Source organism: Ovis canadensis, chromosome 18, assembly GCF_042477335.2.
Source record: "Ovis canadensis isolate MfBH-ARS-UI-01 breed Bighorn chromosome 18, ARS-UI_OviCan_v2, whole genome shotgun sequence".
Taxonomy (NCBI): Eukaryota; Metazoa; Chordata; class Mammalia; order Artiodactyla; family Bovidae; genus Ovis; species Ovis canadensis.
Window position 1 is genome coordinate 38430306 of NC_091262.1, and position 26548 is coordinate 38456853.

Here is a 26548-nt window from a genome sequence, read left to right on the forward strand (position 1 = left end):
CTACTCTTTGGTTCGACTGTGAACCAGTATCCTTGCAGGGTCATGTTTGATGGTGGGCCTGAGCTGTGGGCACAGCCTTCCTTCTCCTGCACCCCACACTCATCTGTCATCTTTTTGGCAGCCCCTCCCCCCTCTCTGCACCCTTGATGGTGGGCCTGAGCCCAGCCCCCCTGTTACCACGGAGCCCCTTGTGACTGAGTGGGTTCCAGGTGCCAGGCTCCCGGGAGACGTGCTGGAGGCAGAGCCTTCGTGCCATTTCTTCTAGAGACAGCAGTGCTGATGTTCGTGGTGTGAGAGTGGTGGTCCTAGTGTGAGAGCAGTGTATCTGAGAGTGGTGTGTGAGAGCGTCGTGTGTGAGTAGTGTGTGAGAGTGGTGTGTGAGAGTGGTGTGTGTGAGAGCGGTGGTCGTAGTGTGAATAGTGGTGGTCGTAGTGTGAGAACCGTGGTGATAGCTCGGGTGCTGAGGTATCTAACCGTGAAACAGCAGTTGCCCCTGAGTGGGGGGCTGCCCCCATCCGCGAGGATGGGTCGCAGGAGGGCCCGCCTATGGGCGCTTTTCCAGTGCTGCATCCCCAAGGCAAAGGCCAAGACAAGGAAGAACTTGGCCTCGGCCCAAGTCCTGGAAGCAGAGCGGCCTGAGGTGAGAGCAGCCGGGGGCTGGGCCCGTCGGATTGGCCTTCACCTGGTGAAGCGTTGGAGTTGTGTTTCATTTTGTTAGCATGGTTGTGGGCCCTGCCGGCCAGGCATTTTGGCCTTCTGGGCAAGATGGACCCCAGCAGGTTGACCTTGTAAGTGGTTGTGCAGGGGCTGAGTGGAGGACGGGCAGGGGCCCCACAAGAAGGGAAACACTGTCTGGAGGAGTCACTGGGGCACGTGGATTGAGCTCTAGAGTCAGTCCTTGAAGCAGAAAGGCTAAGCCCCTTAACCTCTCCCATCTTACAAAGCACAGAACAGTGTGTCCAGTATCTTAATGACGGGTACCTACTGCTTATGTGTATAACATACACCCTCATAGCTTCACATGTCTACTACATGCCTCTTAACAAGTGTTTGGCAGTGTTCTAGGTGCTGAATACTCAGTATGTAGGAGGGGATATGTAGCTCAGGATTTTTTTATTTGTGTAAAGAAAACTAGAAGAATGAAAGACTCCATGTGGTTCAGTTTGAGCAAGTTCACCACGTGGACGGCACCGCGTGCATGAAAATTGTGATAAAATGCATAAAACATGAATTTAACATTTTCTCCATTTTATTGACTGACTGGGTGACTTCAATGGAGTCAGGCTAACAGATGGCCTTGGGGTGTCATCAGCCTTTTTCCCAGAGGAACACTCCAAAGCCTGATGGCCTTGTAGATGTTACCTTTCTTCCTCACTCTTCCCAGCGGTTCTAGGTCACTTGTCTGTGTGTCGTTTAAGAATCTCTTTATCCACTTTGTTGTTAGGTTTATGTTTAGGGAAGTTTCTCAGACTTCCCTGGGTCTTGAGAAGGCAGGCTTGGATTCCGGGTTCTCCCCAGCCGCGTGCCTGCCAGGTCGAGGTGGAGGCTGAAGGCCGGTCTAAGTTGTGGTGGTCTGTGTGGTCTTGGGGTCAGTGGACCCCCTCTTCTCTGGAGGGGCAGGGAGACCCTTTGTGTGGAGCCTGGAGAGACTTGACAGGGTCAGTCTTCAGAGTCTCGCTCTCTTTTTAATTTGTGTTTGCATTTAGTTACTTACTCATTTCACTGTTTTCTAGGAGTTGGCAACATCTACGGAAGAGGAACTCAATGTATGCCGGGAACAGCTTCTTGCAAGAGAAGAAGAAATAGCTCTGCTAAATGCAGAGCGGAATAACACCAGGGTCAGTAGGGGAATTCTCACGTGTTGACATTTGCCCCGCGGGGGTCACCGCTGGGCTCCGTGTTGCAGTCTTTAAACTCTGTCTGGTTTTCAAGTCATTTTTCACATCTTCCCACTGAGCAGACCAGGGTAGATCAGTTTGGAGTCGCGTACTTTGCTTCAAATTTATGATGAGAGCTACTATAATTTTAGTACATTTGAGGGGGGAATTCTCTTAACTTACAATTTTGTCCATGCTACAGTTTGTGTGGGGTCTTAGTTCCCTGACCAGGGATTAAAACCCATGACCCCTGCAGAAGTGTGGAGTCTTAGCTACTGGGCCACTGGGGAAGTCCACTCTAACTTTAGACTGAACTGGCAGGATTCCGACTTGCCTTAGCATGTTTCCGCTGTAGCATGAGGCTGAGAGGGGTTATCGGCCGTGAATTCAAGCATGAGGTTGACGGTGCTCCTTTGGCCCTGCCCTGCAGCTGCTGATGGAGCACCTGGAGTTCCTGGTTTCCCGGTATACACCATCCCTCCAGACGACGGTGGGCAAGTGGCAGGCGCAGTCCCCAGCCGGCATGACCAGCGAGCTGGAGGTGCTCAAGTCTCTGAAAATACTCTTTGAGCACCACAAGGCCCTGGACAAGAAGGTACCAGCCACCCGGCCATCCTGGATTTGTACACTTGCAGCCTTGTTAGGTGGATGATGCATGTATTTATGTAACTAGTTGACTTTTGAGCTTCTTGAATTCTTGTAAATACTTTTTTTCTGTAAGAAGTCAGAGTTTTATATGGTTAAAAAGTGTTGCCTGCATACATGCTCAGTCATGTCCGAGTCTTTGTGACCCTGCGGACTGTAGCCCACCATGCTCCTCTTTTCCTGGGACTTCCCAGGCAAGAATACTGGAGTGGGTGGCCATCATCTACTCCAGGGTATTGTCCTGACCCAAGAATTGAACCTGCCCTCTTGTACTGCCAGGTGGATTCTTTACCATTGGTCCACCTGGGAAGCCGCCAGTTAAAAAGTATTAGTTGGTATAAATGTCTCAGGATTTATTACATTCTGTATATCAATTTGCTATTAAAAACTAAGTCACAGAATTATTTTAGGATAACATTTTTTTTCCCCTCTCAAACTTAGAATTTAAAGCTGTTAATAAGCAGATTTTTTGATGTTAGGATCAATGAAATAAATTAAATGTATTCTGTTATAGTAGCCGCGTGTGAGGGTGAGTATACAATGGCAACCCACTCCAGTACTCTTGCCTGGAAAATCCCATGGGTGGAGGGGCCTGGTAGGCTTCCATCCGTGGGGTCACGAAGAGTCGGACGCTGCTGAGCGACTTCACTTTCACTTTTCCCTTTCATGCACTGGAGAAGGAAATGGCAACCCACTCCAGTGTTCTTGCCTGGAGAATCCCAGGGACAGGGAAGCCTGGTGGGCTGCCATCTATGGGGTCCCACAGAGTCGGACATGACTGGAGCGACTTAGCAGCAGCAGCAGCAGCTTACACTAAGAAGTGCACTCACGTATATACACACATCAACACACGAGGAGCACTTGAAAGGTGTAGTTTGTTAGAAGAATTAGGTGCCACGCATAACAAGGTAAGTTGGATCATTCATCGTGTAATTTCAGTTAGTTCAGTTCAGTTCAGTTCAGTCACTCAGTCGTGTCCGCCTCTTTGTGACCCCATAAATCGCAGCACGCCAGGCCTCCCTGTGCATCACCATCTCCCGGAGTTCACTCAAACTCACGTCCGTCGAGTCAGTGATGCCATCCAGCCATCTCATCCTCGGTCATCCCCTTCTCCTCCTGCCCCCAATCCCTCCCAGCATCAGTCTTTTCCAATAGTCAAGTCTTCTCATGAGGTGGCCAGGGTACTGGAGTTTCAGCTTTAGCATCATTCCTTCCATTCCTTCCAAAGAAATCCCAGGGCTGATCTTCAGAATGGACTGGTTGGATCTCCTTGCAGTCCAAGAGTTTGTCATTTGTATCCTTTCATCTTAAAAAAGTATGAAGGCTTTCGTGGTGGACATCAGATGTTCTTTATCTTTCTGGTTGAGGACCAGCCCACCTGGGTTATTTTAATGACTAGTAAACTAGACTTGTGGCTCAGAGCTGCAGGATCTCTTAAGCACACCTTTGTCCAGGAGGAGACAAATTCTGACTCGAATCACCTGGTTCTATTCGGGATGGATAGCATCACCATGTATTTTCTTTTTATGCTGTATTTTCAGTTTTGAGTTGAGTTTTTCCAAATGGAGTTTTGCTGTCTTTACTTATTTCTTTATTCTGATGCAATTTTTTGGTTTTCGCTGATGATTCTTAAAGAGAAGAATAACCTGAAAAAGATACTAATGGACAGGGTGCTTGATGTAAATCACAAGCAAGAAAACATGCCAAGCGCCAATGGAAAGGCATGTCCTCGGTCTCACTCTCTGTCTGGTTCTCGTCTTACTATCCAGTCTGTGTGGGGCTGTTGAGACCTTTCACCAATGCACCATGTAGGTCTGAGTGGCTGTGAGGGTCGTGTGAGCCCAGAGCGCAGAAGGCAGTTTTGACTTCACCGATTTCCCGGAAGTGCTGCGTTCCCTCCCTCCCGAAACAAGGCTGTCTAAGGTTTCTTTCCCCCTTAGAGAACCCGCGACGAAGACCTGGCTCAGGTGGTCGAGCTCCAGGAAATCATCAAGAAGAAGTCTCGGGAGCAGAGAGAGATGAGGGACCGCCTGGCAGCCCTCTCTGCCCACGTAACAGAGCTGGAGAAGGACCTGGACACGGCCAGGAAGGACCTCCTCAAGTCCAAGGAAGTGAAAGTGAAATTACAGCAGGACGTCCGTGACGTGAGTGACAGTGGACGTGTCTGTTGTCCTGAGGCGGAATGTGGGTCCCTTGTCCTCCCCGTGATCTCAGCCTTGGCATGGCTGCGTGAGCAAGAGCAGAGCACTGGCGAGACCGCCACTGGCTGCCTTCCCGCCTCTGCATCGAGGTCTCTGGGGTAGAAGAGGCCTGGTCCAGGCGGTCCGTTGGCAGTGGACCAACATGAGGGCAGTCCTAGCGCTGTGCTGCACCCTGGGTGTGGACTCCTCATTTCCACAAGTTCTAGGGGGCCTAGTGTGTTCCTTTTTTAAAAATTCATTCATCCACTCATTCATTTATTGGAGTATAGTGCTTACACTGCTGTGTCAATTTCTGCTGTACAGTAATGTGAACCAATCATATATATATATATATACACACACACACACAAATATCCCTGTCTTTTAGATTTCCTACCCATTAACTTCACCACAGAGCACTGAGTAAGGTTCCCTGTGCTTTTCAGTAGGTCCTTACTCGTTGTTGACTTGATGCATAGTATCAGTAGTGTATATATGTCAACCCCAGTCTCCCAGTTCATCCCCCTACCTGCCTGCTGAATATATTCCCGATGATGCTGAAATTTCCTTCTGATTCACTCAGATGAGTCTGAACATCTGTGGAGCCTGCTCTCCCGGAGAGATGGGAACATGCTGTGTGGGCTCTGCTGAGGCAGCTTGCCTGAACATCTTCTCTAGTTTTCTGAGGTTCCACTCCTTGAAAGGATGTGTGACAGTGATACCAGCGGTCAGACAAGTCGAGTGGCGTTTGCTCACCCTCAGATCCTCAGGCCCGTGCTGTGTAACCATGCAGAATCAGGATGTTTCTGGCGGTCGTGTCTGCGGGTGTCGTGATTTATGAGAAGCTCCCTAACAGTCACTGTGAAAACAGAAGAGAGCTGGGGGCTCAGGCCTCCTCCTGTGAGCCTCGCCTCTCCTCTCTGCGCAGACAGACAGCGCCCACCCTGCCACACCCCTCCCCCGTGAGACCGTCTCAGAGTGCACCCCTCCAACATGTGGTACAGCAGGTGTACTTGTTTAGTAGCTCGGTGTGAGTAATCTGTCTGAGAACTCAATACAGAAATATTTGCACATGTTTGTATAACGTGTTCACACTACTCTTTGGCAACAGGAGGAGATTAGGTGGCAGAGATTAATACACAGAGAATTCTGGAAAAAGCGTTTTTAAGACCTTTCACTTTTAATGTTAGGACAACATCGCTTACTTAGTGAGCATGGAGGGACCTGAAATGGATTTTGAGTCGGTGGACAGGAGTCGCATCAGCAGCAAGCTCTGCTCCTGGTTTGAGCATTTCCTACATGGGGTGTAACTGCTTGAGAAGAACTAGGCTTGAGAAGGCTGCTCCCAGTTGTGTAACACTTTGACTACTGTTTCTACTCATTAATATTCTTATTTAATTTTGAGGAAATTGCATGAGATTTTTCCAACTTTTACCTGAGGAATGAGCCTCAGAGCTCCCTGTAGGATCTGTTGAAGGTCCCTCCCTGTTCTGGGTCAAGCCCGCCTGTATGGTGTAGGAGACAGAGATCCTCATTTCATGCCAGATACCTTCCCTCCTGGAATTCTTGCAATGACAGAGTAGTTTAGTGTACTTTTTATTTGCTGGTTGGGTTTCTGATGTAGAAAAGAAGCTTGGTAAATCGAGTGGCCAGACAGACGTTAAGACAGATGGGTGCCATCACGGCAAATGCGACATTTGAGGTAGGCGCGTTTTTGCTCACATCTCAGAAAACTGCCATGTCTAGGACTTTAATTTTGAGGACGCTAATTTTATGTTTGATTTGAAACTTAGGATTTAGTCTCGCTTTTTTACTCTTAAGTGTATTGGAGTATTCTATGATAATGACTTACCTTTTCTCCTCTGCAATGCCTGGTGTAGGCTATGGCCCAGAAGGAGGACATGGAGAAGAGAATCACTACACTTGAGAAACGCTACCTCGCTGCACAGCGCAAAGCCATCTCTGTGCACAACCTCCATGATAAACTTGAAAATGAAATCGCAAATAAGGATTCTATGCATCGACAGGTAATAGCTTTTCCTGAACTGTGTCTGACTTCTGTAGTAGTGAATACAGAGGAAGGAAGGTAAAGACCTTTTCATGTGACTCCCATGTTGGAAATCAAGTCCCAGTGTAAAGTTCTTATGACCCTAAAACACTGCGTTCAAAAGTGTGGATGTACATCATGATAAATCAGCTGTACTGAAAGGAAATACGTTTTTTAAAATTGAAGGTGACTGCAACTTCGAGGTTTGAATTATTTGGGATTTGGGTTAACCATTTTGTGGAATTCCACTCCTGACTCTTGTTTTACTTGACTTGAATCTGTTGGCTTGTTAGCATTTTTACTGAAAGAGCAGAGAGCAGCAGGGAACTTCACAGCAGCTGGCTGCCTGTTGGGAACTGGGGTCACTGTGACAACAGGCAGGGCTAGAGCTCCAGTCTGATTAGGGTTTGTACTTCCTGTGGTTTGGTGAGCTTTACTTGCTCCTGTTCCTGTGTGGTCTCACTGAATCAGGACTTAATCAGGAAAACCAAATCTGGCTTCTCCAAAACAAAGTGAGTCAGTCTGGTGTGTGACAAAGTGTATCATTGGCCCCACTACAAATATAAAATACTAGAAAGCCATTGAAATGTATGATGCGGAATGCTAATTAAGAGCATTGCGATATACAAAATAATGGCTGTAAAAGGCAGATCAGAAAATACTACGTACCATATGCTGTTGTTTTCTGAGGGTTTTAAAGCACATCTTATTGTTTATGTATGTACATAGAGTAATACACATACAGAAAAAATAAGAAAGCTGCTTAGAAATAAATGCTAACCTCTCAGGAAACCAAGCATATAGATCATTTCATTTTTTTTTTCTTTTTCAAAAAAGAATCTGTCTAAAAGTTATACACTGCAAGTTTTCTGAGTAAGAAGATCTGTTAAAAGAATAATCATGCATTTACAAATATTAGTTGACTGGCATTTCCCCAGGCACACTCTGATCAGGTCTGTATTTCAGAGGAGATGAAAGCCATATTTTGGCTTACAAGCTGATGGCCGTCTGCGGTCAGTAGGGTTCCCTTCAAATGATGATTCTGGTGATGTTTTAAGAAGGGTCAGTACTGACCCTTAACTTATCAATAGGAATGAATAAGCTTCTACAGAAACCTGATCTTCTTTAATATATAAGAACTTTTTTTTTTAAGACTTCTTTGGAGACGTTTGGAAAAGCAAATACTCTGGCAGGAGGTGTTCTGCCCACTGAGACCAAGCCCAGGAACACTGAGAGAAAAATTACCCTGACGCGGCTTCCGAAACAGAAATAATCCTGTAGACTCATGCATTTAGGTTTTGTCTCAGCTTACTAACAACGGCAGAGGCTGCACCGCTTGACCCGTTTTGATGTTCTGCTCTCCCTTTGTAGAAGGAGGATAAAGACCGACAGCTGCAGGAGTGCCTGGAGCTGGCAGAGCAGAAGCTGCAGCAGATGCTGACAGAAGTGGTGGCTGAGCTGGCTCAGCCGGTGGCTGTGCTCTCCAAGGTGCTGCTCTTGGTCCCAGGGGGACGGGCGCGGGGAGGGCCTGTTCCCTTGCTGTCCCACTGTGCCCCTCCCCGTGCTGCTCAGTCCACAAAGGAGCGCAGACGCGGGGGTCGTGCTGCCCGTCTGCGATGGGAGCGCTCCCTGAGTGTCAGACAGTCCCCGCTCCCGTGTCATCCCTGCGTTAACTTCCCTGCAGTTTTGTCCTGTGCTCTGTGTGTCCCCAGGATGCTTCAGCTCCGAGTCACTGCTGCTCAGAGTTCAGTCAGCAACTCAAAGCCTAGAAGGATAAAGAACGAAAAAGATCCCATTCTCGTTAAGAGATGGCCAAAATAGCTCTGTCATGAACACAGTTTTAACTCTTTATTTATATATTGTTGAATAAGTCACAGCAGGGCACGGTGCAGACCCAGGGCCCCACTCCCAGCTTGCAGTCCCCAGGAGCCTGAGGGTGAGAGGCCACGTCCAGGAGACGTGGCGCTGCTGGGGATATGGTGCCCACAGCCAGCCAGCCACCCCATCCTTCTGGTGGGATAGGTGTTGCCTTGCACTGCTGGTGGGCACTGGCTGGGCATGGAGAGGCGTGCCGGGCCTGTGCTGGCCTGGCTGTTGGAGAGTTGCCTGGAGCTCAGGGAGCACCTGAGGGGCCGGCCAGTTTCCAGAGGAGGGTGGTACCCTGTGCTCGCAAACCCTCCCCGAGCAGGGTCACTAACAGCCGCCAGGGGGCGCCCTCCTGCCTGTGAGCTTCCCCTCAAGGGTTGGTTTCCTCTCTCCCCTGGCATCTTTGCTGTCTGTCCCAGGTGGGCCTTGCAGTCTGAACATTTGTCTTCCGGAAGCTCTGCCACTAAGGAGGCGAAACTTTTGGAACTTACCTCCCAGCTTAGGAAGGAAGAACGTGTGCCCTCGTGTGTCCCGTGCTTGCCACTGCCTGCTGCCCGCGCTGGCTTGCGCCAGGCAGTCTGAGGAGGGGGCCTGGGGCCAGGGGAGCACCTCTCCTCTCACGAGCCGGTCACCAGCACCCTCCGTCACCCACGTGTCACACATGAAGCTGCGCTGGCTGCGTGAGCAGGCGTGCGGGTGTGCCCCCCGCGAGCCCGGGGCCAGTGGTCTGCACAGAGCATGGCCCGCTTGCCGCCCCTGGGGTCACAGCCCGCGTACCATCAGGACAGGGTCGCTGCGAGCGGAGCTGACGCTGTTCTTGGCCGACAGGCGGGAGAGAGACCCAGCAGCATGGAGGAGAGGGGCCTGTGGGCCAGAGACGCGGCTGGGCGGGGCCGGCGCTGCCTTTCTCCGCTGCTCCTGTCTCTGCCGTCCAGTGTGCGTGTGTGGCCCTGTCTGCTGCTCCAGGGACCCAACCTCGGGAGCAGGGCCAGATGTGGTCTCTCGTAGGTGGTGGGCAGGGGCCAGGGGGTCCCCACGTTCAAGGAGGACGCTTGTTGCTCTGACCAGCCAGGCTGGGGAGCTGCTCAGCATACAGTTGGACCTTACGAGTGGCCCTCAAACCTAAGGGAGCCAGCCCGAGGCCCGTGAAACGGAAGGCATGGTGCCCAGGTGTGGAGGTGCTTGCCTCGGACGTGGCGCTGGAGTCCCACATGCCAAACTGCTGGTCCAGACGTGGGGTATGTGTGTAGGATGGCTGCTCCTAGGCAGGAGGAGAACCGTAGTTGCGCTGCAACAGAAGGCCCACCAGGAAAGGGCGATGGTGGAGGCTCGCATTAGAGAGCCCTAAGAGAGGTTTCCCGGAAAGGTTGGCCACACAGTGGTACTGACCATCCAGGAACTGGAGTGGGGATCCCAGGTCCAGCCTCAGGTGTCAGTACTGTCCCCACCATAGCTGTGTTCTTGGGCCTGGACTGCAGAGCCTCATATGTGGGCTCCCAGGGGCTGTGGTTCTGACTCCCATCATGAGACCTCGGTGAGGCTCCCTCTCTGCTTTAGCAGAGAGGCTCAGTGTCTCCTGATCAGGGGTGCACTTCCTTACTTTCAGAACTGCTGCTCAGAGCTGTTGAGATTGGGATTCTGTTTATGACTAAGCCAATTCAAAGTAAACTTTTGTTTTGCTTTAAAAAGATTTGAATGCTGATGCCTTATGCCTTCATGCTAGTCAATAAGCGTGACAGCATCCACAGGCAGTGTGTAAAGGAACAGACATAGATGTGTGCCCACAACCCTTCCAGAAAGCATCAGTGAAGCGGAATCACCAGTGGCCCCGATGTTACCAGCCGCTGTGCTAGAACATTCTTCTAGGTCCACCCTCACCCCTTCGTTTCTTTCTTAGAAGTTTATTTCTGGGGCTTTGCTGGCAGTCCAGTGGCTGGGAGCCTGCCTTGCAAGGTCAGGGACGCAGGTTCGATCCCTGGTTGGTGAGCTACGATTCCACGTGCCACGCGGCAATCACATCAAAGGAATCGCGCATGATGCAGCTAAGGCCCGATGCAGCCAAATCAATAAGTTTAGTTCAGGATCTTTTATATAATGTGATAGAAAAGATGGAAGCAAGTAAAAGCAAGCATTCTCATGTTCCAACTCCAGCCATCTCTCTTTTTATTTGCTTTGGAAAATGTCTGAGAACTTCTATCAGAGCAGCTCAGTGGGCAACAGTCTGGTGGAGGTTCAGGGAAAACCTGTCCCAGCTGCACCGGTGCCCTAAAGACGAGGCCCAGAACCTTCGCCGAGGTCGGCGCTCGGGCGACGCTTGTCTGAGAGAGACCCATGGTCACTACAAGTTCTGCGGCACATTTTTCCCCCACAAAACCCAAGATGATACCCACACCTCACTAGAGAGCTCTCTTCACCCTGACCTGTGGGCTGGCCCTGAGGTGGGGATAGTTTTGTCTCCGGTTTGAATTTTACATGTGAAACCTGCGCCAGTTTCCTGAGTGACCACTGAACTGCAAAAGCTGAAAGCAAGTATAAAGCAGTTTCACTTACCCCAGGGACCTGGCCTCCTTGGATCTAGAAGATCAGTCGGGGAAGGAGGAGTTTTTCTGTGTACAAGTTAGTGTTAACAGTTGTCATCTGGCTTCGTGCCGACACTTCACTCTGGGCGCGAGGTCCGCCTTTCATCCCGAGGTGCTTTATGCTTTCAGACAGGAGAGTAGCCATCCCGCAGTCCACGAAACGTCTGTTAAGAATTGACTCTAAAGCACTGTATGTATCTTTTTCAGAATTCTCTCCTATGGGAAGTTGAAAATGCAAAAAAGCATTTAGAAGAAATGCAAAATGACAAGGTCCTTAAATCTCTAAATCCTTTAGAAATGTGTTAAGAGCTGAACTGAGCTGGGTTCATTGTTACAGTTACTGCAGATGCTTAGCGGAAGTGGAGTTACATTTTCCTTATGGCTAGTCCACTGCTGTAACGTGTATAGCGTTTTTGGTTTTGAACATTGAATGTGATTTGCATTATAGGTGGATTTAGAGTGTGTGGCCGTTGTGTGTGGTTCAGAATTCTAAGTAGTCCTTTCTGGGTTCACCCGAAAGCTGAGACAAAGCATGAGCCTTTCACGTGGACAGTGCTGTCCGTCAGAAAGATAATAGGAGCCACACACACAATCTAAAATTTCCTAAAAATGAGCGGGCTGCTTTACATGCTTTTTTCACTGCGAGTCTTGAAATCTGTGTGATTTCCACATCGAGCTTTGCACCGGCCTGCGTCACATCCTCAGGGTGCTGCACAAGGCGAGTGACTGCCATGGCTGACAGCACAGAGCTGCCAGTTTGAGTCGAGTGACTCGGAAACTTGGCCGTTTGACCTGTTTTACCCCGTGAGGAAGTGAAGTGGGGTGTAGAGGAATGAATGTGAGGAATGCCCAGGAATGCATGTGAGGTCCATGGAAACAGTCTAAAGCAATGAGAGGAGCGAGGGCAATAGAGTGAGTCCTGTCCCCCACCACCCGAACCCAGAGCCCAAGTCCAGCTTCTCTCCATAGACTTCGTTGTCGTCAATGGCTTGCCATGTTTCCTCCAGAAGCTTTTCTACACCTGAGATGTAACTTCTTATTCATTATGGTTTAGAAGGGTTAGTATTGTTCTGAGTGTTTCTATTTGCTATGGAACACCTAGAGTACAATTTCTCAGAATGAAAATGTTCAAAAATGTGCGATTTTAAGGCGAGAGAGTGGAGAGGATGTGCTGATCGGGCTGATGAGGGTGAACCCATAGGCAGCTAGTTCACTGGAGCGGAGCAGGAATGATGGCAGGTGGTCCTGGAGCCAGGAAAAGGGGTGGCCCAGCCCTGGGGAGGGGTCGTGACGAAGACAGAAAGCGAAGGTACTGGCCGCGGGGGACAGGGAGCCGGCAAGCCAGCAGCTCGAGGCTGCCCCTCCATTGCTTTGAGGTCATGTCTGGGAAAACAAGGCAGGACCTGGGTGAGAGTGGGGCAGGGGGGAGATTTGCGGAGAGAAGGGTGTGAGGTGTGAGAGCGGGAGGGCGGCACGGGGCCCAGCAGGCACTCTTGCATGCGTCTCAGATGACAGAGGCGCCCTTGCGGTGTGAGGGGCCATCCCCAGAACAGCCCGAGGGCCTGTGCCCTGAGAGGAGAGCCACGGGAGGCTGGCCCTCCCATCCACTGGCTGCCCCTGCTCACTCCTGTCTGTGCGTGTTCAGACCAGCCTGGAAAACGGAGGGCTGGGAACCCGCGAGGACGGCACTCCTCGGCGAACTAGTACCAGTGATGACCGGTGGGGTGGACCCAGCGGCTGCGGAGCTGAAGGGTTTTATTTTCTAATTGTCCTTCAGCCTGGCTGATGGAAGCAAGGATATATTTTGTAATTTTCGGTTTTTGTCTCTGACTCCATCAGCCCACCCTTGTGAATAACCTCATAGGATTGCCTTCCATCCACGCTGAGACCTCAATGTCACCAGGCCATCTAGGAACTGGATTCTCCTCCTGCCCGTTTCTTCAGTACTGCTCGCTTAAGAGATGGCAGTGTCTCATAAGCAGGGCCCATTTGTCCAAAGTCAGGGCTTCCATGTAAAATTGTGTTCAGTTCCTGATAGACTTGAGGTGCCCAGAATGTTGCTGACGAGACTTGGTCCTCTCGTGCCCAGGTGCAGCCCCTGAAAGATCAGGACTGGGAGCGCGAGCAGCAAGCCAGCGTGCTGGCCAACGTTGGCCAGCTGTTCGAGACTGACAAGGGCGTGTCAGACGGCGAGGGTGACCGGGTCACCCTCTTCAGCATGCCCGCTCTGCTGTCGCCCCGCGGTGAGGCCGATGCCAAGACTCCGGCCAGGAAGATTCAGAAGCAGCTGGACAGGATCAACGAAGAGATCTGGTGGGTGTGCCTGAGCCCAGCTCCCCGGAGGCTCGGCTTCTCTGAGGAGCTGTCTTCTGCTTAGAGAAGTCTGAGTGTTCCATAGTGAGAAAACTGACTTCAGGTCTGCTTCGAGAATTTTCAGTTCTGAGATTGCCCTTGATTATAGAGCTCAGTCAGCCAGGGCATTCTGTCCACAGTGTGGTGTCAGCACTCTGTGGGGGGGCGTTGTGGGGTGTCCCCCCCTCAGCTCTGGGCCCCAAGGTGGGTGAGGTGCCGAGGCAGTGTCCCCTGTGGCCTGTGCACCCTCCAGCACTGAGGGTTCGCCCTCGTGTGTCCCTCGGAGCCTTCTACCTTCTGGTGAAAAGCCACCTGGAACAGAAAAGCTGGGGTTCTGGGCTTGGCAAATTCCCACTCAGATCTGCCTTTTCCTTTTTAACTTAATACACTGTGAAGATTGGCTTGTTGTAAGACAGTGACCCAAGGACATGTGTTTGAGTTTTTCTCATCTCATCAGTATATTTAAAATGTTTTCTTTAGACCCAGTCTTGGCAGTTAGAACAGTTTACAAAACAGGATAGAACCCAAAGGCCCTCCTCGTGGTGAGCAGGGGGCCCTGGGTCTGGGTGCAGCCGGGTGGCTGGGGCCCCGAGGCCTGCCTGGTGCCACACCCGCACAGCTGTGCCTCCTGTCCCGAGTCCACGTTCAGAGTGGCCGCAGGCCGGTGACCCTGCACAGGACCTGGCAGAGCTGCTGCTCAGATTGTTCTCATCCCGTCACCCCTGGCGAGGTGCCCGTTCCTGCCAGTTGAGTGCGGGGGCTCAGGGAAATGGCAGGTGTGAATGGCACAACCAGCAAACGCAGATGGTGCCGCCTGTACTTTTGACGCTGAGACAGACTGCTTTGTGGGCCGTGTTTGAGCACAGACAAGCTCAGAAAGATTGTCTTTCCTCATCCCTGTAGGAAATTTGGAACACTTCTGTATTAATATTTTTATTTTTAGAGCAACTTGTCAGGTAAAAATGATTTTTCCTTATGCAACAAGTTGACTTGATGTTAATGGTAAATTCTGTCCATCAACTTGTCAACAGTGAAAAACTTTCAAGATGTATAAGTAGAAGTGAAACTGGAGAGTTTACTACCTGTAAGGATCTTGTATTTTAATTGGAAAATCATTTTATTTGCATAATCATGCATTGAATCTGTATATAAAATCATCCATGACACATTAGGGGAGAAGAGCAGTAACTGTGAATTCTAGGTCAATGCAGCACATTGACCTGAATCCAGAAACTCACACAAAGCTGGTGGAGAACTTCATCAAGTGATGCGTTTGCACATACACAAGCTTAAAACAGAATGAAAAGTGCAACTCAGCACTTCATCTGGTCTGGAGACGTGTGTAGAAACTCCAGCTTGCTCGTGAATGGCTGTTTTGGTTATACGGAGTTCCGGATTCCCAGTGGAAAAGCTCTGAGGCACTCACGTGCATCTCTGCCCTGAGAGCAGGGAAGGTAAAGGTGGTCAGCTTCAGGTATCTCCTCACAGGGAGAGTCACCACCCAGGCCCCATCAGAATGTTAGAGTCAGTAAGTCAAATCAAACGTGAATGATGAGGGGCCACTTTGTAAGACTCAATGATAAGTAATTCTAAGTTTGAGAATATTCCAAAGAGGGAAAGCTGAACCTTTTTGCTGAGATGTTAATTGAGCAACTCTTCCTGGAATTTGCTAATCGTGACACAGAATGCAAGCCCACATTTGCTGTCCAGACATGTTCCTCTGCTGACAAAGGCAGGTGATGATTTTATTCTGTTTTAGGTTCATCCACAGAGACAAGGAGAACACGGATCAGCGGGCAGAGGGGATTGAGAGCAGGGTGGGCAGTGGGAGCTTCAGCAACCTTCGGCGCTTTAATTCCTCGAGCTCCCTCAACCTGGATCCCGCCTCCTCGCATGCCGGCTCCTTCCCGCCCAGCAGAGGGCGCTCCATGCCCGAAAGGAGGCAGCAAAGCCCTGAGCCAGAAGAAGACAAGCTGGGCTTCATGACTCTGGTATGTGTCTGCCTCCTCTCTGCCGCGTCCCTCCCGGAGCACACTGGTTTTCTTTTGTTTGTTTGTTTTTTCTCTTTTTACCCAGAAGAAAATCAGGTACATTTGCTCGCTCAGAGGTCTAAGATTTTTAAAACTGCCTAGTCTTGAATCGGGCTTCCCTAGTGCCTCAGACGGTAAAGCGTCTGTGTGCAATGCAGGAGACCCGGGTTCGATCCCTGGGTTGGGAAGATCCCCTGGAGAAGGAAATGGCAGCCCACTCGGGTATTCTTGCCTGGAAAATCCCATGGACCGCGAAGCCTGGTAGGCCACTGTCCATGGGGCCGCAAAGAGTCGGACACGACTGAGAGAAATCATTCCATAATCACACAGCGACAAATGAGTCTTGATATTTAGACCCCTGGCTTAGGAATCTCAACTGGTCTGCTCGCTGATGGGCCTGGCCGCGCGCTCAGGCCAGCTCTGCGTGTGAAACCAGGTTAAAAGCCCGCTGCCCCAGGGCCCCAGTGAAGAAGTCTAGCTTCCTCACTCTTCCGAGTCTGAAAACGGGATGACGACCTAGGGCTTTTGGTGACAGAGTGTGCGGCTCTAAAGCACAAGTTCCAGCTTTCTTCCATGTTTAGCTTAGGTTTTGTGAGTGCATTGCTGTTTACCCCATGAACTCATGTTTACAACACTCTGCTTTGTAACTGCGCTTGTATTTTCACTTTTTTTTGGTTACCACCCGTTTCATGTTAGCTGCATTGTTAGTCGGCATATAATTAAATTAACTGTGAATCATTTAGCGGCATGTGAAGTGGTAACTAGTCCATTTTGTGGTCTTTGGAGACACTTTTTATAATTTGCTTCGTTGGCTAATTAGTTGATATTTAAAATTCTGTGACGATTTCTCTGTAGTTTCACGATTGATTTCTTTCCGAGTGTTTGTAAAAGAACAGTTCTGTATATTTTGTCCTGCTGTTGGAGTTCTCTGACGGTGTGTCTGCTTTCATCAGTGGTTTTGATTTCCTGGCTCATCCTGTTGTCTGCTCAGTGGTTGTCAATCCAGACCCCAGCTTCCCACCACTGCCCCGCCTCGCCCCCGAGGCTGCAGCTGACCCATCCGTCTCCCCTTCCCCGTCCTCCCACCTGCTCTGGTCATAGCAGCGCTGTGGTCCACAGCAGGTGTCCCCTTAGTCGGGTTTGTGCTTTGTCTTCATGTCTCATCAAATGGTGTTTTCCCCCATAGCAGTAAGTTTGAATTAGCATAGCACTATGCAGTTACAAGCGTAATGCAGATGGATCCTAAACCGCATATCATGTGTCATTCATAAATGAGATTATCCTTACCTAAAGAAATGATCTTCTTCAGTGTAGAATTAATGGACTTTTGACACAAAATCCTTTCTGTGTTGGTGCTTGTTTTTAAGACTATAAATCTCATCAGCTTTTGCACAGTTAATGTCTCTGCTAGACTCTTTAAAAAGCATCTTCTATGGTTAATAAAATGTAAAGACTGCACCTGCTATTATGCTAGCTTTCTTTCTTACATATTTTCACAGGGAACCTGCTTTAATACATTCATTTTGAGAACTTTTAAATCAAATTCTAGGTAAGAATTTTGTGTTAATGTCCAATAGATGGTTCGATTTGTTCAGTGTTCAAATAGGTATTATGGTAACTTCCTCACCAGGTAAATTACTATTTTAAAGTATAACATGTTTTCTATGAAGAGAAACTAACTTATAGAGAAGTTTGGCTGAGAATAGACAACTGTTAAGGGCCTTTATTGTACAGAATGCTGTGCTTTAATAGATCATGAGGTTGTAATAGAATTGTATCTTCCTGAGTAATAATTTATAGTGTTTCTCTAGTAAATCTTGAATAGCTTATTTAATTTCTGTGGTCCAAAGAAATGTTCTGTTTCCAGTTACATGTTCTCTAAATGTTCATCTCACTTATATGTTTGCCATCATTTTTGGTATACTGTGTTTGTCTGTACTGATTCTTGAATTTTTAGCTTCAAAGTCGCAAGAAATCTGGTTTCTCTTCATTTCTTTGCATGCATCTATCAGCCTAGTGATTTAAGGAAGCATTGTTGAAAGGTAAACTATTTAGTAATTTAGCATGCCTCTGTTTCTCTGTGAAGTATTAGAGAGTCCTTATCATTTTACATGAATGAACACTGTGTGGTTATGTACTGGTGAATAATTGACATTTTAATGGAAGTAATGAAACTCACCCACCACTGGGTGCTGAGGGTTCTGTTGGAAATAGGTCATTTGTTGGGACAATTGTAACAGTTTGCCGGTCTCCCACTTGTTTGCCTTCTAATCATCTCATGCTTATTTATAATAGACACAGTATTATTTACTATTTTAAAATTTTTCTTTACTTATTTTTTTGGCCATGGTGCACAGCTTATGGGATCTTAATTCCCCAACCAGGGATCAGACCAGTGTCCTGGCAGTGAAAGTGCCAAGTCCTAACGTCTGGACCACCGTGGAATTTCCGCTTAGAGTTTTTTTTTAAACAAAAAACTGAATCAGAGCCATAGAAGTTAGATTTGGGGGAAGCCAATTTAATGACGGTGGGTAGCAGTGTGCAGGAGACTCTGTGTGCCAGGCACCGTGTCGAGTGCTTTCCGAGTCTGTCATCTAATCCCGCAGACGCCAGGTGAGGTCCAGGCTGTTGTTATCCCTATTCAGCAGACAGGGACACTGAGGCTTAGAGAGGTCGAGCACCGTGCTCAGGCTCCCACACCCAGCAGTGTGGTTCGGACTGGTCTGATCAGAGCCTGTGGTGCCATCCAGCCCGCTTTGCTCCAGAGGTTCTCGTGTCCATCACGGCATCCCTGATGGAGGGAGCATCAGGAGGGAGCTCGCTGCTTCTCCCCTTTGGTCACTTGGTTGAGCCCCTGTTGTTGGAGTCCAGTGCCCCGAGGGCTGGCCTTCCTTGTCCCTCTCCCACTCCCAGCCCGCTAATGGAGCACTCCTGGGGCCTTCCTGCAGGACTCGGGCAGCCGTGCTCCAGTTCAGGCAGCTCAGTGCCCGGGAGCCCTTCTGCTGGGCACAGCAGAGCAGCGCCATCACCCTGGGGTTGGTGCCCTGGGTGTGCCGCTCGCCTGCTCTGTGGCCTGCTTTGCCCTCCTGGTAAGTGAGGACACGGCACTGCCCATCCTAGTCATGTGGGCACCAGTGGGGCGGCTCCCATCCTGGGGGAGGGCGGCCAGGCTGTGGACCCAGAGCCTTCCTTAGGAGGAGGCCCGGGGGAAGGGGTGGCCGTGGCCCCTGACTCTAAGGCAGGTGTTTGTCTCCACTGAGTCCATAGTCAACCCAGGTGTGTCACTTCCCTGCTCTGTTCTTTGTTGTTTTCTGAATTTTGTAAGTGCTTATTTTCACTTGAATTTGAGATTGATCCCCGTTCAGTTCCATGTGGATAATTTCTAGCCTTTGTAGCCTTTTGTTGTCTGAGGTTTCTTGGTAGAGGTCAGGGGAGGGTGCCCAGTTTATCCAGCTGCTGTTAAATGAGTTCAGCTGTATTTTGCACTAAGTCACTTTGTTGTCACCAAGCTCCTGTGGGGCTGCACGGGACCAGTGTTCTTTACAGAATCCCATTAAAAAAGGACTGGTTAGTTGGTTAAAACAACACGCTCATTGTTTATAAAAATACTTGCCATGCATGTTTCCTCAAAGCTCCCCTGCTTAACCACACACCCAAATGTATAAGTGAGACCTGTCTGGACCCTGAGGGGTTCATCTGTTCCCCACACTGTTGCCACCAGTGTCTTTCCTATCTTCAGACCCAGGACTAGCGGAAGAGCTGGGAGTCCAGGCGAGATCATCTTTTTCTTTTCTTTAGTTTATTTTTTAATGGAAGGAAAATTGCTTTACAGAATTTTGTTCTTTTCTGTCAAACCTCAACATGAACCATCCATAGGTACACGTACATCCCTTCCTTTTCGAACCTCCCTCCCATCTCCCTCCCCAGCCCACCCCTCTAGGTTGATACAAGATTATTTCTTAGTGAAGACCTAGGAGAGCTTTATGTAAACCCCAGGGAACAAATGACACTCAAACTGGATGTAAGCACTTCAGTGTGTAGCCCCCGGTCTGTATGTTACTGAGAAATACAAGCCAGACACATGGTGTTCGCATGGAGGGCTTAGGTACCTTTTCTGTGTTTGACTTGTCATGGGTTCAGTAACCTGCGTCATCACTACAAATGATCTTGGGTGGTGGTACAAGCTGTTTCCTTTTCTCCTTCAAATAGAAAGGTCTGGACGGCTTTGCTAAGAGGTTTCTTACTCTCGCTAGTGGTGCCTCCGAGCAGCATCTGACGATGAGCACAGTCCTTTCATCAGGGCAGTTCATGCCATGCAGGGTTCTCGGTGCTGGCGTGGCTCTGCTGTCCTGCCTGGCAGGGCCATCTGGTCGCTGGATTTCAGGGAGTGCAGAGCCCGGCTGCAGGGAGGCTCCCGTCCGGGGTCTCTGCACTCAGTGGGGTGCTCTCGCTGCTCCACGGCCCAGCTTCTCATGAACAAACAGTCCTTTAAGATGGCATTAAGTTGGAACAAGGCTTTTTTTTGTATTTGGCGGATAGCATAGCTAATATATTTTCAAGTAAGTTTCTGGTTATAATGTAAAGCCTGTGTGATAGCCTTTTTCAACACAGTCTATTGTTAGCCAATTTTACACTTACCTCACTCCCTCAGCTGCCAGCTATACAGGAAGAGGTAGAAGATGACACCATCAAATGTGAAACCTCGACCTCCGCCTCGCTGCGGTCCTTTCGGCTGGACCGGCTCACGGGCTCACTGCGCACAGCCAGCGACGAGGACATCAGGGACGCCCGCAAGTAAGGGGCCTGCTCGCCTCGTCGTCAGTTTCAGGAGCCCTGTGCCTCTTGTCTTGAAAGAGTTGCAAGGAGGGTTGTAAAGGAATCCCACTGGATTCGGTGCCTGTGTTTAGTGGTGAACTTCAGGTGCTGGGGGAGAAGAGCTCAGTGACCTCAGTGATTTTAGAAAACATCTGTCTCTACGTGTCGACTCCTGTGGGAGGTCTCTTCCTGCTCTTGCTAGAGGTCTGCCAGGCCTGGGGCGAGTTCCTGATGGTTACGGCTCCATGCCTCTCGGCTTTGCTCTTGAGGGTCCCTCCCTCTTCCCCAGGGGTCTCCTCTCAGGAGACTGTCTGTCCCCTCCTGTGACTGACACTGTTCTCATTCAGACCCCCACCTGCTGAGCTCCCGTCGTGAGCCAGGCAGCACTCGATGGAGGGCACATGTGGTCACCTGCCCAGCAGCCCTGCACAGTGACCATCACTCTCCTGCCACGGCCGAGGACGGTCACCCTGCAGGAGGCGGGGGGAACTGCCCAGAACTGGGGAGCTCGCCTTCTCTGGGAGCGTCGTCACCTGCCCAGCAGAGACCCTGAGGGAGGGTCAGGGCGCCCTCTGCACCAGCTCGTCTGGAGTGAAGACCTCCCTCCTTGGGGGAGGGCTCCAGTCAGAGAATCTCAGCTTCCTGGGCCATTGGTTGTGGCCGGAAGCCTGCATCGCTCGTGTGGAGTGTGGGTGGTGAAGGAGACTCCACTGTCTGCTGCGAGGTTGAGGCGTGGGTGTTGCTGGGTGGCCGGATCTATCAGTAGGTCTTATGGAGGGGTGTGTGTTTGCACAAGGGTGCCTGGTAAAGGTCATTTTCTCTCCCTGAAGTGCGACAGGCTCTCAGGACGGTCCCGGGGGCAACCCCAGCAACAGCAACAGCAGCCAGAAAGCCCCAAAGAAGAAGGGCATCAAGTCTTCCATCGGTCGTTGGTTTGGCAAGAAGGAAAAGGGCCGGCCTGGACACACCAGCAAGGAGGCGTTAGGACCAGGTGGGTGCTTCACCGTTCAGAGGGAGGAGGGTCTGCGTGTATGTCCCTTCTGTGTCTCCCCCGCTGTCCCCATGAGGCTCCTGTCACTCATGCTAGGTGTCCTTCTGGGAGGAGTGGAGGAGGCGTCTGTCTTCTCTAGGGTCCGAGATGATCAGATCAGTTGATGAGTGGATGGGTGGACGGGTGGATGAACAGAGGGCTGGCTGGATGGGTGGATGAACGGAGCATGGAATGAGTAAAGCAGATGCTTACTCCGATGAGAAACGTATTCTACGAAACGGATTGAGTAGGAGCCGGGCAATGACTGTTTCCTCCAGAACAGTGACAAGTGTTTGGAAACGGCCTAAGTGCTCATCAGAGAGGAGTGAGGTACGATCTGTGGGCACCCCACAAGGAACAGCATCCCCTCCTTCCTGCCACTTTCCCCAACCCAGGAGCTCATGAGGGGTTCTGCCCATGCCCCCCACCCCAGCCCACAGCCACGCAGGTCCTCCTGGGGTTTCCTCATCACACAGTGTTATCATCAGGCCCCCGTCTCTCTCCGCTTCATCTCCTTAAGGACAGGGTATGTCCCTGCCTCTTCAGCCAGATATTTGTTGAGTGTCTTCTTTTTGCTGGGTGTGGGATTTACAGGGTGAGTAAAACAATGTGGTCTGGAGCACAGTGAAGGGAGAAGAGAGAAAAAGGAGCAGATTATTCAGTGCTATCCCTCTTGTTAGTAAATACAACACTGAGCTGGATGGTGCATTGATTGTATACCAGATGCTGTGTGTGCCCCTTACCAAGCAGGTGCTGCCACCTCCCGATTTACAGGGGAGGAGACAGTGATGGTCGCGCGGTGAGGCAGTGGTGAGGGCAGGTTCACATCCACGCAGTGGGACCATGCACTTTGCCGAGCCCCAGCCACCTCTCTGGTGGATGCAGCAGGAATGAGATGGTTCTATGGCATCACTGATTCGATGGACATGAGTTTGAGCAAACTCCAGGAGACAGTGACTTACAGCAAAGCCTGGAGTGCTGCAGTCCACGGAGCAGCAAAGAGCTGGACACAACTGAGTGACTGAACTAAAACCTGCATGTGTGCTAAACTGCTTCAGTCGTGTCTGACTCTTTGTGACCCCAGGGACTGAAGCCCAGGAGCTCCTCTGTCCATGGGATTCTCCAGGCCAGAATACTGGAGTGGGTTGCCATGCCCTTCTCCAGGGCATCTTCTCAGCCCAGGGATCGAACCCACATTTCTCGTTATCTCTTGTAGTGGCAGGCAGGATGTTTACCGCTAGCGCCACCTGGAAAGCCCCAGGGAACGCTGACAACTAGGAAATGCAGAAAATAAGGGGGCTGCTCCTAAGTTAAACTAGAAGAGCAGCAAGCACAGGATGAAAAGAGGAAAACACACGAAGAGCAACAACAGTGCCAACAGAAACAAGCCGGGATGTGTTCACCCACAAAGAAAATATCTGTGCCATTCGGAGGAGGAGCCCGCCAGCCCTTGGAGGGACAGTTGGAACCGGAACAAAAACCGAGGCCATGGTCAGCAGTGCCCACCCACACGGCCTGAGTGGCGTGGTGTCACTCACCGGCTTCCTGTGTCCCCAGAGCTGCTGGGGGTGACATCTGAGTGCTGAGGCCAGGCAGCGTCCCCAGGTGAGCTAAGGCATCCCTGCTCTCCTTCCAGTGCTGCTGTGGGGCTCTCTGTGGGCGGCCACCCTCATCGCCTGCTCTGCCACCTGCTGGGGCCCGGCTGTCCCCCTGGGATCCTTTCAGCCCTTGAGCTTGGGTGTTCCCAGCCCTCTGCTACGCCGGACTGGGACGCAACTCAGGACTTGGGCTTGAGATATCAAGGAGACCGTGAATCTGGAAGGACACAGCCCTGGGGCCCTGGAGTGAGCATGTGAGAAGAGCAGGAGAGCAAAGCCCCCTCCGGGAGGCAGCAGAGCTGGGGAACGTGCCCACACCCACCGCTGCCTCTGGCACAAATGCCTCTTCTTTGCCTCTCCTTGGCCTGAAACAGACCCCAGCTGCTGCTGCTCCGCAGGTGATTCCTAAAGATGCACATCCTGCAAGAACTATTGTCCTGTTGCTCTGGGGCTGCCTAAGTGTGCTCAGGAGCGTCAGACAAGTGGGGCTGCCGCGCCTGATGGTGGGGGAGGGCCTGATGCTGGACTAGGGCCTGATGCTGGAGGAGGGCCCTGATGCTGGGGGAGGGCCTGATGCTGGGGGAGGGCCCTGATGCTGGGGGAGGGCTTGATGCTGGGTAGGGCTGTTGCTGGGGGAGGGCCTGATGCTGGAGGAGGGCCTGATGCTGGGGGAGGCCCTGATGCTGGGGGCAGAACATCTGATGCTGGACTAGGGTCTGATGCTGGGGGAATGTCTGATGCTAGACTAGGGCCTGATGCTGGAGGAAGGCCTGATGCTGGGTAGGGCCTGTTGTTGGAGGAGGGCCCGGATGCTGGACTAAGGCCTGATGCTGGGGGAGGGCCTGATACTGGGGGAGGGCCTGATGCTGGGGGAGGGCCTTATGCTGGGGGAGGGCCCTGATGCTGGGGGAGGGCCTGATGCTGGGGGCGGAACATCTGACGCTGGACTAGGGTCTGATGCTGGGGGAGGTCCTGATGCTGGACTAGGGTCTGATGCTGGGGGAGGTCCTGATGCTCGACTAAGGCCTGATGCTGGGGGTTAAACGTCTGATGCTGGTGGGAAGGTCTGATGGTGGTGGGCAGCCTGCTCCCAGATGTACACAGAGTTGTGATTATAAATCTCTATGAGAAATCTTTGTTTCATACTTCCTGACCACCTTGCTATGTTCTTTTTTTCTGAAGCATAATTGCTGTGCAATATCGGTTTGATTTCTGCCGGACAGCAACATGAATTAGCCATAGGTGTACGTGTGTCCCCTCCCTCTTGAATCTCCCTCCCACCTCCCCTGCTACATTCTTGTTTCTATGGATATATGAATAATAAAGACTGTTGACTAAAATAACATGAAAAGCTCCCACACACAAGTGTGCACACGTACACTCCCTAGTGCATCTTTCGGGTCCACGTCAGGGTTGCCCTCGGCCTCCCCGCCCTGGGATCCACGGTGAGCCTCGACACCTGCACTTTGTTCCCACCCTCGGCCTGCTGCCCACGCCTCAGCAGCAGAGGGGCCCTGTCCCCGCAGGTGCTGAAGTGATGGAGTCCCTTGTCTCCGGAGCCAAGGACATGAATACCAGGTCGATCGTCCTTTGGGGACACCAATACTTCCACCTTCTAGCCTTGCCATTGTATCCATCCGTTTCTCTTAACAGAATGTCCGTGTGATGACATGGGCTCCCATAACCAGCTCTGGTCTGTTCTCATTGAGAGTACAGCTTACCCTCAGCACTCTTTATTGGCAGTGGGAATTTTGCTTCAGTCCTTTATTGAAAGAAAGCAATAAATAATACTGTGATAAGAAATAGTTCAAAAGTAGACTGTACATACTTTGTCACATATTCAGGAAGTTCACAAAACATTAATAGAAAATCAGAATGTTAACAATGAATTGTACAAGGAAAGGCAGAACACACATGTAAAGAGACGTGCCATCTGTGTCTGCTGAGAGATCAGCTGCATAATAAGGCACCATGATCTGAACGCATCTCTTGCTGGCTGCTTTAATGTGCTGCTGAAAAAGTAAAAGTTACATTTGCTACTTATACTATCCAAAATGGCTATGTCATCAAAATCTAAACATGTATGCCTAGGTCCATTCTTTAAACATGTTTACAAACAGATGTAAAGAGATGATTTACATCAGAAAAATAAGGCCTTTGTCAGAGCTGCACTCTGCAGTCTGTCTGTCTGTCGGGGATGTGGCGCCCTCACTGTCCAGCTCGATGGCTCCGCAGCGGGTGCAGGGCATCGCGATTGGTCCTCGAAGAGTCTCAGCGGAGAGGAGGGATCTGGGTCCACAGAGACTAGGTTACAGGAGAGATTTTCATAGTCGTCTTCTAGTTATCCTTTCAGCCCAAATTTCATTAGAAGCTCACATTTAACACCCAGTGCTTTTAAATCGCTTCACGCTGCAGACAAGCATTTCTTCCCAGAAACAAAGTACAGTTTAGGTCAGTCGTTAAAATACAACAATTGGTTGAAATTAAGTTCGCTCATTTCAGAGTGATTGTTGGAGAGCTTGGTTACATTCGGGAAGGATAATGCACACCATGTCATGATGATTTTACAATCGCAGTAAAACCTCTTCTCTCATGGCTTAACATTTAAAAATTAAACAAAAATAATGACAATAAATGCATCATTTGCAAAAGCCCTATATTTGTTCATAGGATTTATACAGACAAGTATTACAGTACAATCATTTGAAAGACTAAAATCAGGTATCAGAACATGAACTGATCTGAAAGGATATTCATAGCCTGGATATACAAGAAAAAGGAAGTATATAAATGAAGTCATAAGTTTACATTAATATAAGGAACATTTTTTTTCTTTGGTATTCATGAATTTTTCACTAATTAAAAACTCTGTATAAAATATCTTATGGTCCAGATAACAAGTATTGACAGATTAAAGATTGCATCAAGTTCAAAATGTAGCCTTTGTCGTATTCTGGACGCTGTATAATCACCTACAGAAGTAGTGCGGGTAAACTGGAAACAAACACATAGACGAGTCAGTCCTGGGCACCAGGCAGCTGGTGCCCGAGCCCCTCCTCTCCAGACACCCCATCCCTCCCCATTGTGGGCTCCAGCTGCTTTGAGAATTCAGAGAAACGTGAAGGACCAAGCAGATCAAGGAGAGAACTCTGTGGCTGACTTTATTCTGACATATAGCTAAAAGCTGCTGGTAAAAAAACTGAAAACCCAATCCAGCTTTCTAGCTGAGACGTGAACAGGACAGAGCAGACAGCCTCCTGCTCTCAGAGTGGCTCGAGCAGGGCTGGGCTCCCAGGCTGGACCCACCACAGGACCGCCCAGAGCAGCTCCTGCAAGGGAGGGTGGCCCCTCAGCGGTGGCTGACCCCCAGATGCCAGGGCACTTCTGTGTTAAACACTGGCCTCTGGATGAAGAGGCCCAGGGCAGGGCAGCCCTGTGACCCCTGATGCTCTGGGCCCTGTTCCCTCCGAGAACGTGCACGCAGGGCATGGCCAGCAGCACTGCTGCTGTGGGAGGGACACCCGTGTGC

The 26548-nt window shown here is 50.4% G+C and overlaps 1 protein-coding gene across 1 annotated transcript; it reads left to right on the forward strand.

The window, feature by feature from the left end:
• Positions 1-523: 523 nt before the first annotated feature.
• On the forward strand, positions 524-24822 carry LOC138423763 (liprin-alpha-1-like). Its single transcript, XM_069560053.1, has 16 exons — positions 524-640; positions 1734-1838; positions 2308-2478; positions 3040-3055; positions 3381-3429; positions 4141-4243; positions 4463-4666; positions 6583-6729; positions 8121-8237; positions 9048-9129; positions 10887-11053; positions 13284-13507; positions 15306-15537; positions 20228-20370; positions 21222-21382; positions 22638-24822. The coding sequence occupies exons 1-16, from the start codon at positions 524-526 to the stop codon at positions 22697-22699; spliced, it is 2100 nt and encodes a 699-aa protein (XP_069416154.1). The 3' UTR covers positions 22700-24822.
• Positions 24823-26548: the final 1726 nt, after the last annotated feature.